Raw genomic sequence first — 19,794 nt, forward strand, 5'->3', positions numbered from 1 at the left:
CCGACAAAGGGGCTAGCACTTCCGACGGAGGGGCTAATTTTTTTAGAGAACGATAGGGCTAGGGGGCGACAAGGAATTGTAAGGGTACTGGAGACCGAAGGCGAGCGTTGCGAGCCGAAAATTCGGGGGGTCCGGGGGTACTCCCCCGGGAAAATTTTGGTGGCTACACCCATTAGATTGGCTAAAAATGCTATCAAAATGGTGTAATCGTGTTTTTTACTACGTTTTTTGACATATTACTAAGGGCACGTTTGCCCCCTCCCTTGCCCCTCCTAGCAAAGGGCAGGAGGGGCGCTTGCCCCCCCGCGCCCCCCTTCTCCGGCGTCCCTGGAAATTTTTTTTGAAAGCTGCCTCTAGATAAGCTTAAGGTACTATCCCCCCCTGAACACAAATATTGGGAGATTCAACTTTGTTGATGCAAAATCTTTGAGTAAACCATGAATGAAACTTTATCATGTCACAGAGACCAAAATGGTAGCTTAAATGTTACCATGGCAACCATATCAAGCCCGAAAAGTGTAAAAATTGTGCCGCACTAAAACAATTTTCAAACAAAAACGACACAACCTAAAGACCTGAAATTTTTTGTGATGATCAATTACACTTAGAGGAACAGAATGAACCTCAGCCATCACTGTGTCTGTAATAAAAATATGATTTTTCATTATTTTTTATTTTCGATGAAATTTTTCAGCAGAAAATATCTCATAAACATGCAAGCTTTGCTCACAGGCTCTTAAGGCTGCTTCATACTATTCTGCTAACAAAGATAAATGTACCCTGAAAATGTCAACTCTCTGGTATATGTAGTTTTAAAATTAAAATTGTTAGGAGTACTGAAAGACGAGTTTTTAGAAAACGCATTTAAAGATAAGTCTTAATGTCAAAGTTAAATAATGTCACTAAAACTCCCCAGCACCATAACTGTCTCCTTCCTTCTGTGTATCCTTGTCATTTCTTGACTTTCTTCTGCTTCTCAGCTTCTTTCTGGATAATTTTGTACTTTTCTTTACCTGATACTCAGCAGCATAAATGCGACTGACATCCAACTCATGGCACAGTTTATCAGTAAAGAAACCTCGTGGCAATCCCAATCTTTCCAAAACCAGACAAGTTGCTATGGACCCCTCATTGAAATGAGCAACAGCATCATAGACCCCAAGCTCAAAAACATCTCTGCCAACATATGTAGACTTAGGAATTCTGTCCCAAATTACACGATTAAAAGACTCATTCTGATTTTGGGTCTTTCCATGAAGACACTTTTTTAGCAAGCTTTCTTGACTCAAACGTGCAAACACAGGTTTCATTTCTGCAACCACTTTTAATGGCAGTCCAGGTCCTGGCTTAAATTTCTTGGTCTTTTCAGCAATATCCACCTTGAAACCACACCATGAATCTTTCCCATCTGGACAGTAACTGTGATAATTGTTTTCCTTTGATGATGCAGAATGGAAGAGTGTTGCTAATATTGCTTTCTTCATCGATTCCAAATTACCAACATTGCTTCTTATAGCTATTCCATAATAATTTTGAATTTTATCAATAATTTTTTCTGTTAATTTGCCTTTTCCCCCTAACTCTCTTTTTTCCTTTTTCAATTTCCTCAATGCAGTACCCATCCTTTTTTGAACATGTCCAATGCACTCCAACTTTTCTACCTTCTTTCCAACTGACTCGTAAACATCTTTTACAGAAAGATAGCTTTTGCTGTCACCATCTCCATAAAACTTTGTGTAGTGAAGGCCGTGCTTTTCAATGGATCTGCTAAACATACGCACTGCACCTTCAGGTTCCATTGCTGGTGCAGACCCCCTGTAACTTGCTTTACATCCAATATGCTTCTCCTTAAAATCCTGGTACTCTTTGGAACTCTTGTCAAGCTTACTCTGCAATTGGCATTGCTTACAGTGCCTCGACATGGGCTCAACATCCAAAACCTTTCCGTTGTCTATTGAAAGAGCCGCAACACAGCCATTTAGCGAAACAAAACCCCTTTTTTGCCAGCATCCATCTACAGAAACCCCACAATCAGCACTGTTTTCACCAATTTGTGTCTTTTTTACTTCTTCTCCTGCTTGTTTCATACTGTCATTAGCAACATCATATACTGCTGACAGAAGTGTCTTGTTCAATTTGCTGAAATTGTTCTTGGTAGGCAAAGTAGGGATATTCATAACTGCACAGAATTTTTTAGCACCTGAGTAACCAATCCCTATGCTGCGCATGCCATATACAAGGCGCTTGTTTACTTCAAATGCTCCATTTATTTGCTTTGAGGTGAAAAAAATATGTGACCATTCACACTCTTTGCAAACTAGCATCAGCCGACTGGCACAACCATTCTTTCTTGGCAAGTCATCATCAAGGCTCAGTGACTGTGTCATACAGTCAGGACAAACCAACATGTCAAAAACGCCTGAAAGAATGCCAATGTCAAAAAAGCGATATCCTGTTGCTAGTTTTTCAGGTTGCTCAACATGCTTGACCCTCCTAGCACCAAAAAGTTTCTTAAAAGAAACAGACTTTCCAGCTAGTGGGGTGGACACAAGTGTATCGGCGTCAGGATGTTGCGTTGACGAATGACTAGGCCCAGCAACTGGTGGACAATCTTGCTGTAGGACAGTCAATAAATTCCTCTTTGATGGTCGACCTGCACGCTTACGTTTAAAGCTACTTTCATTTTTAACAATCACATGTTGATTTCCGCAAAAGGATCTTTTTGTTCGTTTTTTAGTTGAGCTCTTTCCCATTTCGAAAAATACTTTCGGTAACAAGTTTGGTTTCACGATGGTTTCACGATGGTTTCACTAAGTTAAAAGCTTTCAAAGAGAGGCTGACCGCCTCTATTGGGTGTTTTAAAGATGGCAGGCCTTATCAATGTTACTTTGAAGAAAAAGTCACCTTTGGGACGCTCTAGGAGCAGTGTAATGAGCTATAAAGTTGGATATTTCGTTGCTAAGGGCGTTTCTAAGGAGATTTTTTGAAAATTTCAAACACCTGGTTCTAAAAAAAGGCGAAATTTCCTAGCTATATCACAAAATTTATCAAAGTCTATATACCATCTTGAAGATGAATAATTTAACTTTTAGATCCTCTAGGAAAAAATTTTCCGATAGAAATTTTTTTTTCTTCAAAAACAGAGGGGGCTAGTACCTTAAAACTACTCTAAATCTTTACAACTCATCAAACGTTGCCAATTCAAGTAGGGCCTATCTTTGGAAAGTATGAATTTAAATAAAAAGCAACCAACTGAACTTAAGGAAAACTGGAACACAACGTAACTTTATAGGAACAGACCTAAGCGGTGGAATACGCACTTCTACATATCGAAAATTCAAGTCCAAGAATCAAAATTGTTTCACAGAGCAATTCTACTCTTCGGGAACTTAGCCTTAAATCTGTCTACTACTGAGTCCAAGTCAAGAGCACTTCCACGGGCACGATGAATACCTAGCATCATCAGACTGTCTAGACGCTCGTCCTTCATAAGTGAGCGCAGATCACTCTTGATGAGGCGCATAGAGCTGAAGCTGCGTTCACATTCGGCTGAAGAGACTGGCAAAGTGCATGCGATGGATACAAGCCGGTGCAGCTCAAACTAGAAGGATTTATCGTAAATAGTAATAGATGGTTTCCCTTAAAAATAGTAAAAAATAAGAAATTTGGAAACTATTAGTACTCTGGGCTTGAGTCAAGTTTCTTATAAATAAAAAAACGTGTACGTAGAAGCAAAACACTACAAATATGTATGGTTGGGATGGGGTAAAATGGCTTAGCTACTACGTAAATGAGTTTGATTGTTTTTATGGCTGAAGCCCTTTGCTAAGTGTTTTTCCTCGTATTAAAAGGACTTAAATATTAAAACGTATAACATACCACGTTCGATTTGCTCTTCGTCTTGAATTTTCGAAATTTCAACTTCTTGTTCTTCGGGGTCTTCTGTTGTTCTTTCAGTTTCAAAATCATTAACCTTTCGTTTCTTTGGAAAAGTACCGCCTTTTGATTGAAAAAATGTTTTTATTTTTCTCTGCTGCGAGTCCGTTTCAACTATTGCCGTCGTAGGAGCAGTCCTTCCCATTGCAGCCAAATCTTTGTGCTTGGACTTCGTGTGGCGGGCAGCGTAATCATTGTTAAATACGTCATTACATATACTACATCTAACACTGAAACGGGTAACATTTGTTGCCATATCGCTATCGCACAAAAATATTCCGATGTTGTAGGTTGGTTATAGCAAGCAAGATTTGGACGAACTGCACTATCCATAACATAAGATCAAATTTAACAGCATGCGGAAAACACCTGGTACTGAACATCTAAACAACCAATTCAAACTTCTTATAACAGATTATTATTTACCATGAAATTGATGTGTCGATGAGTTGTTTTGGGATGAGCTTCCTGAATTCTGATAACAGTCCTTTTAGAAATTTCTATTTCCGCCAAAACTTAAAAAATTCGCTCCGACAAAAAAAATTCAAGCATAATTTATCTTCCGACGGAGGGGCTAGCCTCCTCCGACGGGGGGGCTGTAGCCCCCCCTGCCCCCCCTCTGGCGCCACCACTGGCATAGATGTGTCCATGATTTAAGAAGAACGTGTTAGTTTTTAAATTTGGCAAGACTTCGAAAATCCCATTGTCTAAAGGCCGTCAAAGGTGATAGGCCACATTCTCAATTCTGACACCGCATTGCGTTAATGCGGCCAGGAAGACTGGGCTCCAATCCAAGTAATCACTACGTAATGAAAGCTTGAAACTCTAGTTATTATTTAGCTTTTTATTATTGTTGTTATACATAATATCTATACAGTTTACAAGCTTGATATAAAGAACATATAGAGAACTGGATTGAAGAGAACATATAGAGAATTGACCTGTAAAGGAAAAAGGAACAAAATAGAAGAAACGTCGAAATCCAAAAAAGTGTAAGAAATTTCGAAAGTCAAAGAACTGAGTCCAGAACTAACTTTAGAACTGTTTTAACTGTTAAAAGCTGTTTATTTAAGGTAGTTGAAATTTTGTTAAGTTTAATCATGTTTATTCTTTACATTATTATACACGAAATTTATATCTATGAAAATTAATAAAGTTGATACAAACCTCTCACTTTAGGATTGGATGTCTGCTTTGTTGGTGTGCCTCTTGACACAGGGACAACAAACCGTTCAGGGACAAGAATGGGTCCAAGACAGATTAGGACAGAGTCAGTGCTGATAAGAAGACACAACATTGCAACAAGTAGGTTGAAACTTTCCATATAATGAACTAGCTTTGGGGTGCATAAAATTTCATGTAAGGTAAGTTTATTCTACTCAACTTGCATTTTGTTTTAAGGTTTTCAGTATTTTCGGTTAAAAAGCTTTATTTTTTCTGAAAGATTCTAGACTATTTGAAATTAAACTAACTTAAAATGTAATTCGACACCAAATTGTCATCGTTGTAACAGAATCGACATAAAACATAAAGAAATTCGTTATTCAACAGAGGCATCACCTTTTGAAACACTCATGGTTGCTGATGTTGGAGATATTGGAGTCAACATGTTCAATTTGCCTGCAGCAGTGAAGCAGATAAAAACACACACGGCAAAACTAATAGAGAATGGCTGCAAGACGCTTGCAATGGGTGGAGATCATACGATAACGTACCCTCTCCTCCAGGCTGTAAAGGTTAGACATACATCTACAATTGTCCTTCTTAACAATTTTTAACAATATATAATCAAGTTATAGCATTAGGAAGCTTATACTTTTACAAATACTCAAGATTTTTGTCTGACACTTCTTAGAATTTCAAACACCCGAACTGAATAATGATCGAATTTTGAAGTAACGAAATATATATAACTAGCCAAGGATCTCAATAGGTTAAAAAGTAAGGCTAGAACATGCCTCTAAATGTGTTTCTTTTCAACGCCGTAATTACAGTTGTCTTGTTTTTAATGGTGTTTCAGCCCATAGCATGATAACAAAGTCCACCAACAGTCGTTACCATCTTTGGTAAGTGATGAACTGTGAAATTCATGTTGATGTAAAATAATATCAAAATATCAGAATATTTGACGAGTCATTAAAATATCGACTGACCAGCAAACTTGTTCCAAAGTGTTCAAGGCATGTTTTGTTTTATGCGTAGACTTTCTTATTTAAAAAAGATTTGGAAGTCACGCCTTACACAAACACAGTACTGACAACCCGTTTGTCAAGCATGGCTGGAGATTCCTTTCTTCGCTGCCATAGGCCTCTAAAGAACCCTTCCTAGGGTTTCCTTTGCTGATGGTGGGCAACACGGAAGCATCCAAAATGTTTACCATTAAGCAAATAGTATGGCACGTAGCAAAAATTTAAAATCTTTTCACACTGGCAAGGATACATTTTCCTTCTATTCATAGGAAAAATATGGGAAGCTTGGGCTGGTGCACGTCGACGCACACACAGACCTTTACGGAGAATTATATGGTGAGAAAATCCAGCATGGCAACCCGTTTCTGATGGCTGTAGAAGAGGGCTTGTTGGACTGTAATCGAGTTGTACAAATTGGCTTGCGTGGCTCTACATACCAAGATGACTATGAGCTACCAAGAAAATTGGTACTGGAGATTTCCTAATTGCAAATAATATGAAAAATGTTTTTTTGTGTATTATCTTAGCTAAACAAGAGAGGAATACGTGATAGACGAAAAAGCAGAGATTATTGAAAAAGTATACAGTGGATTCCAACACTCCGATCTGAATTGGTAAACCTTTCCTTTAACACTCAAATACAAAAATTTCCACAGAAGATAAGAAGAACCTTCGTTTGCCAGTGTTTTCAGCTGCCTGCTGTAATTGCAAGTGTAATTGCAACTTGCAGAGTTCAGTTTACCCTTTTTAAAGACGTCCGACCTTTGGCCTCTTTTAATTGTCTTTATACACGTTCTAAGCCTTTAATCCTCCTCTGTGGGTAGTTATATTTTCTTTTCATTTTTAGACTTTTTTATTCAATTTAAAGTTGTGAAATTAGATAAAACGATTCAAATCAAGGAATATTTTCCTTAAAGTTTCACATATTTTAAAACCCTATTTCTTAATAGGGTTTTAAAGTTGTTCCTGCTACTGAATGTTGGCACAAATCGATGGTACCATTGATGGAAGAAGTGCGAGAGCTAATGGGAGATGGTCCAGTGTATGTGAGTTTCGACATTGATTCATTGGATCCTGCTTATGCGCCAGGAACAGGTGTGTATATGACTAATCGAGCAGGATAAATTTTTGCCCTCATTTCTGAACAAAATAGGTAAATGCGAGGGTATGATTTGATTGTGATGGACACAATACACAGGTTTTCTTATAAGAATACCATTATTCTCTCAGAACCTCTACATTTTTTAAAAATTTCTAATTCTGAGCTCGAAACTATTCTTATTTCATTCTCAAGCGACAAAAAGTTTAAATTTGAGAAAGATGTACCTACTGTCTTTATGACTGTCTTTCCTTATCATGAAAACATTTTCGGAAGTGAAAAATAGCAGAAAAAATACAAGCTGGATAATTATAAGTTTACCTTTGACTTTTTGCGAGAAAAGCGGGCTTGTCTTGTTTGCTAAAAATACTTAGATAAATAAAAAGTAAAACTTTCGTGAAACTTGAGGCTGGTAATTATTTTTAGTTAACTCTTTTATTGCACCAGCTTCAAGCCACAATATTTTTATAAATCAGGGATGGGCAACCTACGTCTCGCGGGCCAAAATCCGGCCCGTGAAGAGAATTTTTGTGGCTCACGTGATGATAGGGTCATTTTATATTTTATCGGTTGGCAAGGACACAGAAAGGATGATATCCTGAGCGTTCGCAAATATTTAATGAAACATATCTTCTTAAAATAAGGTTATCTTCATTAAACCTTGGAATAATGGAATGGTTTTTTTCGTTATCAGTTGTTACGTATTCTTTGAGATCCTATAATTAGAAGACGATCAGATTTTGATCATATTTGTCACAATTTTATCAATTGTCTCAATTGCCAACTATGCGCTGCTGGATAACTTAGTGTTTACAAATATTAAAGTGAATAGCCTGAAATGCTTAACTCTGATTGGTAGATAGTTCTGTATTTCCTCCCTAGAATGTTTTCTCCAAACCCTGAATAATTTCATGGCTAATTTGATTTTAGTTCTTCCTTTTGCACTTACGACTTAGCCTGTGTTCAAGACCCCTGAGTTGAAAGTCTGGAGCAGAGGCTATCATGACTGTATAATATTTATATCTTGAAAACCCAAGCTAGCCAGTTGCAAAGTAGATATGTTATAGAAAGGTCTGCTATTATAGTGTAATTGAATCGAAATGAAAACTTTCCTTATTATTTTTATTATTATCATTAAAATAGTTTTTGTTCAATGTACGTGTGCCACCTACAAACTACCTTGTAATAGTGAGGTTTGTAAGTGTTATATTTTTTTGCAAAATCAAATGAAAACTGGTTTAAAAATTATTTCAATCGTATCAAATCTATCGTATTCGTTTTCCTTATTACACTTGGCCCGCATAAAGAAAAGGCTTGAGAGATCTGGCCTAATCTCCAAAAAGGTTGCCTATCCCTGTTATAAAATTTATTCTCTTTGAAAAAATTGTGTAGGCGGATAATAAAATATGTTGGTATACACGAAAAAATTGCCACTACTTCACAGCGGAGTTTAAAAAGGATGTGACATTTGTGAATCTTGGTAATATGCGCTAACTCTTGCTCTAGGAACACCTGAAATCGGAGGCTTGACTATCATCCAGGCACTGGAGATAATTAGAGGATTGCGTGGTCTGAATATCGTTGGTGGGGATCTTGTTGAGGTAGGTCTTTCGCCAAGTTTAGTTAGACACTAACTGACACTGTTAGCATTTACAATTTCGTTTGCATACATCTTAAGAAAGTTGCAGTTGTCATGAAACTGGCCAAAAGGACTTTAAGATATTAACACAGGTGTTGGAAATCTAGTTTCACCGTTATATTATCAAACTTCTTATCCCCTTCCATTTCCATTTTTTATGTCATTTCCGTTTTCACAATGACAAGAATAAACTTAGCAAACTTTAAGGCAGATTGTCATAAACAGTACTTTCTTTGGTTCTGCATCGTACAGCGTGATAACAAGCCTTAGTCACCTTTTACATAGAAATATACTTATACCACTGTTGATGATCTACATACGGTAGAAACTACAAACACAAAGCCGTTTGCTAACATGCCACGATCTTCTTTAAAAGTTTCGTCAGCAAAAACTGGTTGTAAAATTTCCCAAATGTGCCTTTTTGAATCATTTTTCTAAAAGTATAGCTTTTTCTAAAATATTTCCCAAAGTTTGGCTTTTTCTTAGAAATATATTCCAGTTTGTATTTTTTATAAAATATACTTCTTTAACTACAATCTTGGACAGACCAACCACCCCCCTCCCCCCCAGCTCAATGCTATTGAAGGGCGTACACTTTAGTTATGGATGGGTGAGGGGGTAGAGGTTGGAATAAACATGCACGCTGCCGGGCGCGGGTTTACGGGTTTGTCACAACAGGTCTGTCAAAGATTGTAGATACAATGTCACCATTGATCAAATTTTTTTCAATATGGACTAAGAATAGGTGGCGCAAGCGCCGCAAAGTGGGCGGGCTGAAAAGAGCGCGACCAAAACGTTTTTAGGCTACGGCCTTTAGAACATCAAATATTATCCCTTTAAGGAAGTACTTGCTTATTTCCCTTATTTTTTTAACATTCTGATTCAGACCAGGCATCACTTGCTAAAAAATAGATATAATTCGCTCGAGGATATTTTAACACCAAGCTAGAAACTACAACATATCATTAAACAAGATAAAACAACAATGGTAAAAAAGAACTGCTACTTCTTCGAATCCGTTAAAATTAACTTTCCAAAGTTGCTCAAGAGTATGTTCTCTAAACTTTTTTTAACCTAGCATTGCATAAAAATGGGAGAGGGACTATAACTCCTGCTAGCCCAAAAGCTGCGCGGTGACTGTGGAGGCATTTCATTTGCTTTTTGTCCCTAGGTGTCTCCTCCGTACGACAGAAATGGAACAACGGCCCTGACAGCAGCAAATTTGTTATTTGAGATGTTGTGTGTGTTTCCAGGAGTCAAATACCACGACTGAATGGGATTGATAACATGAAGTGCAAATGTTGTAGAATTTTAAGAGACAGAAATACTGTATGTAGATGGAATTAAACTTAACTCATGATAAAATCCTTGATTTTCCTTGTCATCCTTTTCTTTTAGAAATACGTTTATGCATAGAAAGGTTTTGACAGTTTGCTCTCTTTTGAAATGAGTTGATTCAGATTGTTTTGTATATTCGCCGAAAAATTGTAGAATAAAGTTAAATAGCAAGAATTAAGCAGAAACATTTTTGAATTCGTTTTTAATTTAGATTTTTGATTGACATGGTAAAAGTCCGTTTGAAAATTTGCAGTGCACTTTTATACCCTATCAGAAACGAATGAGGAAAACACCATATCAAACAAAGCTATTAAATATGATATAATTCTGCCCATGGTAAAAATAACTTTGACTAACTACAAAAATTACCAGAAATTACAAGGCTTCAAGATGGCATCACTGAGAGTTGGAATTTCCTTACCCCGGGTACCACAGCCTCTGTGAAAGAGATGATCGAACAGTGGGATTTCCTAGATACGTTAGTTCACAGTACTATTTTAACACAGTGTCGTCACATTTAATAATGCAGACTATCCACCTAATTACAAGAAATTAGGAGATCTCAAATCAATCCAAATATGATGTTAAAATGTTTACGCGAGATTAGAGTAACGCAAAATCATCAAAATTGGGCATAACCTACTTTATGCACCAAAAATGTGACATTGAAGTGAACAAAAGAGAAATCACGGAAAAACTGATCAAACTTAGAAATTAAACTTGCACAAATCATTATAGGGTAGAACGATGTAATCTCTACATGAAACTTTCGTTCACTGGAAAAAAGCTACTTAAGTTTTTTAAGGCATGCTCTTATTTTGCACAGGCAGCCGTAACAAGTGATCACCTTTACTTTAATCAAAAAAGACGTTCTCTTTCAATGCATAGTTGCAATAAGCACGAGGTTTCAGAAACTAACACAAGGAACTTTCGTGTTTGGAACTAACGTAAATTTGTTGCTTAACATGTTAATGGGTGTACAGTGTTATATTCGTGTAATAAGGTGATATCAAACCGTGGTCACTGATTGCAGGTAAATTTTGACAGTTGTTACTTTAAACTGTTGCCTATGAAGAATCTGTATCTTGACCATCGAAAATCTTGAAATTAATAGCCTCCTTCAATCGAACTTCAGGCAAATAGATAATAAGGCTTTTATTACAGATATTGCGTAGATGGTTGTGGAGATGCTGCTATTATATAATCAATCAGTAATGACGTTTTACAGAATACTTCACGGTTAAATGAGATTCATAATTTAAAGTGATTAAGCCTAAATGAATAATAACTTGGGTTAGTACCCACCATAGCCTGACCCGTAATACTGAGGGTTTTGTTGCTGCATAGCAGGTCCTCGCCGTACAATTTCAGCCATCTTGTCTGCTTTGATTTTTTGCAAATGATACTTTGTTCTTTCCCAAATGAACTGTTCAAGGAATTCCTCCATGGGTAATTTGCATTCCAGCAGTTGATTTGCAAGAGCCTTCACAAGAGTAAAAGTATTTCTTCATCATAATGAACTTAACAAATTCATGGTGCAGAATAACTTCAAATAAGAGACAAAATGAATTGAATGTCAGCAAGAGCGGTAAATATCAATGGAGCATGATCACCTGGAAGCTAATTTTTGTTGAAAGCATCGAATTTTGCAAGAATTTGCACTGACTTGATTAAAAGGATACATACATTTTATTTCCATCCTCGTGTAATAGTTTTTATACGAATTCTCAAAATCTCTTAAAAGCAACAATTTTCATCGCGCCAATTTGTCCGAAATATTGTCATGACGAAATTGTTTGTGGTTAATATATCCCTTTCGGACAACAGGGATAATACAATGTTGGCTTCAGACTTTTGATTTAACAAGATAATTCTGTCTCGTCGAATGCCAATAAGGATTTGTCTGATCTGTGTAGCCATTCTTCATCTTTTGGAATGAAGATCCGACAAGGACTCCTTTATGATGTTGATTGTCATTTAGTATAATGAAAGGGGAGTTTTTTGGTATATTGGTTTGAGTAGCAATGATTGCTAGTGACTTTGATTTCTTGTCAGGACTTGTCATAGCGTAAGGAACCATTTCGTTCCTGGACTTCTGAATCATAATTTTCTGAGAAGATTTTTGGCTTATCCCTTCTGACACCGCAGTATGACTAATCTCAAGTGAAAAAGCTTTGTATGTTGAGTTGACATTATTGTACCACATAAAAATGATCGATTTCCACCTCTAGATCAAGTTGGCACAATCTCGGTTTTGTAGTAAATGTTGCCAGTTGACAGAATCTCATGTTTTGTTTTATTCTATCTCCCTATATTTAGGTTGTGCATCATGCGTAGCCAGAATTAGACTGACATGTTAACTCTTAAATGACAGATCAAACTCTTTTGGGAAGTAGGAATGCAATCCTTTTGAATGGATGGGAGGGTTTTACTTGTAATGTTAATAATGACAGCAAAGAAAAATTTTCTTAATTTAGCTGCGTTTTACAAAATAATAAGGGTTGCCTTAATTTTAACCCGGCTAGATCAATACGTTTTCATACCAAATGCAGGGTTTGTTGTATTCCTTTAAATTGTGAGCCCTTACATCCCTAATAAAGCCAAGGACTCAAAATCAGATTTAAACATGATGTGGCTTACACAGAATTTAAGAGTTTCATGTCAAAGTATATCTATTTAATGTATCCATTTTTGCCATGTATCCAAAAGCTCCTCATCATAAGTTATTTTGAATATTTAAGCTCCGGCTTAAGCGACAACAAAATTCTTAAAAACAGAGATGGTCTATACCGTAAATCCTCGAATTAGCCCCATGGGGACTTATTTATTTTTTATATTTTTGGATGGGGGCCTATTCGAGGGGATGGGGGCTTATACGAGGGAGGGATTATTTAAAGACCTCGTTTATTTTAGTAGGAATTTCTTTATAAACATTTAATTAATTACTACCAAAAGTATGAATTTGTTGTGGTAATTCAATGAAACGCCATATAGGCAACCTCAGATGGCAACAATCATCAAATGGAGGGGTCCAATTCGAGAGTTAACGGTAGCAGTGGGGGCTTATTCGAAGGGGCTTACTGACAATTTGTAGTTCTAGGGTGGGGGCTTATTTGAGGGGGGGGCTTTTTCAAGGGGGGCCAATTCGAGGATTTAGGGCAATTTTGCATTATTGCCCGGCAAATATCCTCTTCTTTCTGTACTGCCAAGTTGCTTTGAGATTTTCTATAGAAACCAAGCAACAAATGTTGTTTAAATCACATGCTATACCAGTAAAATCATTTCAAAAATAGGCACCTCAGATGCACCATCCTTTTCAGCAGCTGAAGTTTGTAGGAGTGCCAAAGTTGCATCTAATGAAAAGTTGCCAGTAATGCTCTCTAAAATTTAATATAAGACAAGCCTAAGGTTTGGAAATCTCAACCTAAAGAATGATTTTGATAAGAAGGGGTCCCATGACAAAAGTTAAAATCTACAGTTTTTAAATATGAAATGTCTGAATCTCCGACAGAACCACTGAACTGTTTTTTTGGCAGATAAGAAGTTGCTGTAACTGGCAGATGAGTAGTGGTTAACGGTTAGGAGCAAAGACAATAGAATGCAACTTGGTATTGAGACTCAAAACTAAAAAATCATCATAGATAGTACTATTACAACAATACACACCACAAAATACAAGCAACATAAATTAACACACTTATTGTTCTATAGATTAGGGTCCAGTTCTATTACAATTCCAATTACCTCTAGCGAACCTTGGTCCTTAGAGGCTCTTAGATTATATATGAAAAATAATTATATCAATTGCAACAGGGGATCAGTTTGACAGAAGAGAAACAATTATAGTTTTCTAAGAAAGCATAGTGTTAGTCAACATCTTTTTATGACCATGCAATATGTAGTTGCTTTTGTGGATGGTTCCTATTAGTTGTATTATGAAATTTCAGAAACATATTAGATTATTACAAATGGCATATTTCAATGCCAAAGACTATAAATATAATTTTGCAGTAAAATCAATGAAAATAACAAAGCAATCATTAGGCTCTACAATGTTTCTACTTGACTCTATGCCAAAGTGATATTGCAAATACAGTGAAAAAGTGTTAATGCCAATGTGAAATAAACATACCTAATTTGCTCTTTAATATGTCATACTCTTCCTTTCTTGAAGATTGCAGCAATACTGCTTCGGATAATTTTTCTTTAAGACTCTCAAACTGAGGCTGCAGTGATAAATTGAATGTTGCTTGCTCTTTATTGTTGTCAATGAGTTCATTTCTCTTCTGCTTCAGGTTTTTGATCTTCAATTAAATAATATGCCAGTTACAACTAACATTTTTGGAATAGGAAATTCTAGATGTTCGTTCTGCACAAAATAAGTTAAACAAAAATAATGTGTACCTGCATAACTCAGTTTGACACTTTTGTTCCAAGCTTTAGTGTAATAAAAAATGACTAGTGGGAAGAGACCAAGCACAAAGCCAAGGATGAGCATGGGGGCTCTGCCTGCTCAAATAACAGCTGTTTTCTGTCAAAGAATTTCAGAAGAAAACATGTTTTTGTGTAAAACACTAGAAAAACATGTCTTTCTATGCAACAGACAATCTCAGCAATAGATCTAAGTTAATTGTGAAAACCCTTATTCACTGTGTACCAGTCCTCACAATGTTACATTGGAGTTGATGCGATTTTTGAGCATGCTTCAGCCACCTTGAATACTTTTCTCATTGTTAAGCTAAATAGATGATTCCCAATTATGGCATCAAGCTACAAAAGGAGAGTCAAACCTCACCTTCTAAATTTTGAGCTACAAACTCTGATGTACTGCACATTAAAGACATTTAACAACGTTGCAAGTCTGAACCTTGAAAGCTCTCAATCAAGTAGGAGAGATGATAAGGCTCCATCATACCTACTGTTATGGCTTGGCTGCTTTTCACAGAAATTTTTGGATTTATTTTGTGAAATAGATAATAGAAGACAAAACTTCTTTTCAGTTACTTTTCTTTCTTATTGTCAATGAAGGAACATTACAAGAATAAAAAGTTTTCATTACTAAAATTATTTATCAGGTGAAAGATAGTAAATTCTTAAAGGTTCTTCAAAGAACAAGCTAAATCATGTAGAAGAGAGGAAGTATTGTAAATCATCAGTCAGGTAATGAAGGGCCCCATTAGTTACTTGTCAAGATCTTTAACTCTAGGTAGTGAAAATTTTGTTACATAACTTTTTGGTATATAACTAATTTAACCTCCCAGATACCAAAAGCAATCCATGCTCAAGCACCACCGAGCAGGGGGGCTAAGAGGGCTTTAGCCCCCCCCAACTTTTCACAAAAAATGCCAAATATTAAGTAATAAACTACCAGTAAAGGCTCTTTTTATATGGTTTTAGCCCCCCACTTTTTTAAGACCCCCCACTTTTCCCATCACTCTGCAGTGCCTGATGCTTATGAATTCTTGATTGAATTGCAATATGAAAAATAGCCTGTAACAGGGTGTTTAGAAATTGTTACCCACAGTCATACATAGAAGAGATTCCACTATGTATATTTGTATCGTTTATGTTACTTGCTTGGGTTACAAAAGATGACTAGAATTCATGAAACATTTATTCCTCACCAGTTACAGTTTTATGCAATGATCAAACACTTGCATGGCTGAGTTTGCATGGGTGCTGACAAGATTGCTAGTAATTGCTCACATTAACAAAAAGGCCTGTTTTTATCATTTTTTGGCTGATAAATTTTGAGGGCATGATCTACCTTTTGAGGAAATTTTGAGGGCATGATCTGAGGGGCATGATCTATCACAAATTTCATTTTTTAAATTAGGGGTCATTCCATGTCAGTTCACCAGATAAAAGTTGGAATTGACACCAACCATCAACTTTACTTGTAAATGTCAAGGCAAACCCATCAAGACTTCATATTTGATACAAAATTGACTTGCTGTCCAATGTAAGTTGGTGTATCTAGTTTGGTTGACACATCATCTATCCATAAAATGGAGTGCGGCAATGAAATTCCCCCCGGTTTCTACCCTTGTACTTATCAGTCTGTAAATATGCCTGCCAATGATTCTCAAACTTCATATTTCACTCTGTTAAACCTTAATGTACAAGCACCAAGCCCGCAAAATTTCATCAAGATCAGACTTGTCCCACATAAAGATTTTTTCAGTTATATAGTGGTTGTATGGCATTTTGCTGAAACTGGCAATAACAGGTTTTCCTTACTCTAAAAATGCAATAGCTGTGAAAGAAATAGTCCTGCAAGGTTTTTAGCATTTTTTTGTATTCTGCAGGTATGAAAATTGTGGGAGGAACATTTTGGGAATGATAATGCAAAGAGTGCCAGACAAATTAGAGAGATATTGTTTGGTTTTTTACAAATTCAAAATGGCCGCCGATCAGTGGTTTTACCTAAAAAATGACTAAATTTGAAATTGCGATATTTTAGCCAATATAAAAGCTATTGGTGTGAAACTTTGGAAAACCATATTTCTAAACAGGATTTTTTTGCAAAATGAAAATGAAGAAAATCTGAGCTGGTAGGTATCAAGGTCTTGTTGAATTGACAAGGAATGACCCTTAGATCTATCAGGGTATTGGCACAAATTCTTCATGTAAAGTAACAAAAATGTTTCCACTGTCCCACAAACCTTGCCTCATTGCAACTTGCAAACTGTTTCCATTGCTTAGCAAAGTTGGGGCCCAAGCTCGTTGATGTGTTTACCTTTTGACTCAGTGATTATCAACTTGAAAATTTTTCCTCTTATGAAACCTTTTATTTCTTATATATATGTGAAAGGATTGAGCCTCTGTTTATTTGTAGCATCACTTGTAGAAACTTGATACTTTGCCATAGGTGTAAATTTGAAGAATGAAAACACACATAAGTCTTTCACTTAGTGATGCTGCCAGCGACCACAAAGAGAGACAAAATTGAGCAAGACCTCCATGACCAAGCAAATTTGGCTTGATTTTAGTGATTTACACCAGGTGTATTTCTCCTTAAAAGAAATGACTATAGTCTATCCAATGCATTTTTATCATGTTTATACGAAATAACTGGATAATGTTTTGAAAAACGTGGGAGAATCCTCCAATATGATCTCTTGGCACCACCATAGCATTTTGACACCTTTATAGTGGTTCTTATTTTAAATTAAACCCGTTTTGAGGGATGGAAATGGCTAAACAAATTCAAATGCCCAACTTATTTGACTATGACCTTCCAATTTCTCCTGTTTATTACCTGCTGTGTCTCTTCTATTAATCCATTGAGTCTGTCCTCATTTTTTAATAGCGTATCGAGCTCCTCCATCGATGCATGTTCAAGTGTAGATTTTAAATTTTTTATCAATGTTCTCATATCGTTGTCCAAAACAGAGTCTTGTGAAGGGGCAGGTGTACTCGTTGTGTAAGATGTTGTCCCGTACGTTGTTGGCATACTACCATAAGAATAAGGCTGGCTTGTTGGTGGTCCATACGGCAGGTAAGGCGGTTGCGACGATGAAGTAGGCCCAGGACCAGACGATTGCCAGTTCCCTGCATTTGGCCGATAGCTAACTCCTCCTGGAGGCTGCGGCATTGGCATATGACCGTAATTTTGCATTTTCGATACTTTATCAAGCGTAACCCTGAAAAGAACAACTTGAAAAGTCCAATGTGACGAATTTTCGGTGGTTTTGGGATCTAACCTCTTTCAGCCCTAAACATAAAATCAAATCATTACGTCACAGCCTCGAAGTAGGCCTTGTCTAGCCTGTGTCCCAGACCCTGAATCTTTCAATCAGAATCAATGTTAGAAGAACAGTATTATATGGAAGGGGAATGTTCAAAATTGCTGAACTTTGAGGCTTCAGGGACGCTAAATTGAAGCATATTTCGGAGTAGGGGAGGGTATTATCTAGGCAAATTGGCGCCACTACCTGAATATCTTAGTTTAGCAAAAACGCTTGGGGTCTATAGCCACCAGCATCCCCAGCCCGGCGTACGACAACACCTAGTAGCTTTCCTCTTCCGAGTTTTCTATGATAGAATCTCCTACATTAACTTTGACCTGCTGATTAGAACTTTTGCCAAGAATAAGTAAATGACATTTGTTTGTATTCAATTTCATAAAGTTATCAGCGAACCATTGGATAGTTATACTTGAGTCATTCTCTAGCCTTGCAATCACAGGCGTAGACTTGCATTTTTTTCAGGGGGGGGGGGGGTGCTCAAAAAATTAATGACAATTCCTAATGGCAGCTGCTGGTGTCACAGGATAGAAAATGGATTAGCTAAGGGCTTAAAGGTGATTTTTTCGTGCATTTTTCATTATCGAGGAAAATAAAACACACATGAGATGATGGAAAGTGTATTTTTAAATCATAATCAGTTTCTTTAGGTTGAGATCATCAGTTCTATTTAGGCACACAAAATGTTTAAACGTGGAACCAATAATATAACAAACTAATCTAAAAATTGGTGAAGCACTTCCTTATTTTCCAGGGGGGGGGCTCAGCCCCCCTTGGTTTTCCTCAGGAGGGGCTGAAGCCCCAGAGCCCCCCCCTAAGTTTACGCCTATGCTTGCAATTACATTATTGAGATTTTTATCGCACGCATATAGAGTTGTATTATCCGCGTATTTGCAGATATCCGTATCCATTAAGGAGAGAAGTAAGTCATTTATGTAGAAGAAGAGGTGACCAAGAATTGATCCTTGCGGAACACCAAGGAACAGTTGTTTGTAGGTACTGAATGATCCATTTATCTTAGCTCTCTGATGCCTATTTTCCAAGTAGCTCTTAACAAGACACAGTGCTTCATGGCTGAATCCGTAAGCATCTAGTTTTGCTATAAGAAGGTCATATCATGTTTAATACAATCGAAGGCTTTCGAGAGGTCCATTAGGATTGCGCCAACATTTTCACCCCTGTCTAAGCTTACTTTCCATTTTTCAAGCATTCGAACTAATGCGTGCTGCACATTAAGAAAACCGCATAAAAGTGACGATAAATAAGATTGCATATAATCAATAATCAGTTTATCCAAACAGTCTTTTGGTGGTACAAAACTTGTAAATGGCTTTGAAAAAAACAAACATTTAGTAAACTAAAGCTTTTCGTCTGACACTCTTCAGAGTTTAAAACGTCAGAACATAGATCGAAAACTCTACGCTAGGAAATATATATACCCAATTGTGGATCGAAATAGGCCAATCAGAAAACACGAGGACATGATTGTATAGGTTGACCAAGATTGTGCAAGACTGTATAGAAAACCCAGATTGTGCAAAAAACTACAATGGCGACATGTTTGGGATTATTGGTAAAGCCCGATCGTCGTTCCACCTAGCAGTTTTGGAATCTATCTACATAAGCACGAAAAAACCGCTACTGTGTAGACAAAAGGAGTTCGTTTTCACCTTAGGACTCCATTGGTAACATTCTCAATAGGCAAGCGGCACTAATTGGTCTCTCAAAAACCTTTGAAACAGTTGGTAATACTCTAACCGGTCTGTAATTTTTCTTACTGGTTTTCTCCTCCGATTTGTGGAGGGAAGTGACATCTGCTAGTTTTAATAGTTCCGGAAAGACACC

General features: G+C 36.9%; 4 protein-coding genes across 6 annotated transcripts in view; 1 reads left to right on the forward strand and 3 right to left on the reverse strand.

Annotated features, from left to right (window-relative positions):
* LOC148959930 (uncharacterized) overlaps positions 1–5,120 on the reverse strand; it is a 24,710-nt gene extending 19,590 nt beyond the window's left edge. For both annotated transcript variants that reach the window (XM_089109124.1, XM_089109123.1), the window contains exon 1: positions 4,569–5,120. The gene's annotated coding sequence lies outside the window, so the exon portion shown is untranslated. The remainder of the gene's footprint in view (positions 1–4,568) is intronic.
* The window catches only part of LOC135683426 (agmatinase, mitochondrial-like), a 20,921-nt gene extending 10,693 nt beyond the window's left edge, over positions 1–10,228 (forward strand). For both annotated transcript variants that reach the window (XM_089109122.1, XM_089109121.1), the window contains exons 2-7: positions 5,116–5,241; positions 5,488–5,672; positions 6,395–6,592; positions 7,076–7,220; positions 8,731–8,825; positions 10,035–10,228. In XM_089109122.1, the coding sequence (XP_088965248.1) occupies positions 5,116–5,241; positions 5,488–5,672; positions 6,395–6,592; positions 7,076–7,220; positions 8,731–8,825; positions 10,035–10,136 (851 nt within the window). In that variant the 3' untranslated portion in view covers positions 10,137–10,228. The remainder of the gene's footprint in view (positions 1–5,115; positions 5,242–5,487; positions 5,673–6,394; positions 6,593–7,075; positions 7,221–8,730; positions 8,826–10,034) is intronic.
* LOC148959931 (uncharacterized) lies at positions 359–3,133 on the reverse strand. The gene has a single exon (XM_089109120.1). It carries the CDS (start codon positions 2,751–2,753, stop codon positions 903–905), a length of 1,851 nt encoding a protein of 616 aa, XP_088965246.1. The 5' UTR covers positions 2,754–3,133; the 3' UTR covers positions 359–902.
* Positions 10,229–10,498: 270 nt separating the features above from the next.
* LOC135683057 (vacuolar protein sorting-associated protein 37B) lies at positions 10,499–17,950 on the reverse strand. The gene is made up of 4 exons (XM_065198192.2): positions 17,463–17,950; positions 14,334–14,505; positions 13,499–13,581; positions 10,499–11,684 (listed from the first exon to the last, which is right to left on the reverse strand). The coding sequence occupies exons 1-4, from the start codon at positions 17,820–17,822 to the stop codon at positions 11,496–11,498; spliced, it is 804 nt and encodes a 267-aa protein (XP_065054264.1). The 5' UTR covers positions 17,823–17,950; the 3' UTR covers positions 10,499–11,495.
* Positions 17,951–19,794: the final 1,844 nt, after the last annotated feature.

The sequence above is a fragment of the Rhopilema esculentum genome, chromosome 7, assembly GCF_057945365.1.
Source record: "Rhopilema esculentum isolate cy_ngs chromosome 7, ASM5794536v1, whole genome shotgun sequence".
NCBI lineage: Eukaryota > Metazoa > Cnidaria > Scyphozoa > Rhizostomeae > Rhizostomatidae > Rhopilema > Rhopilema esculentum.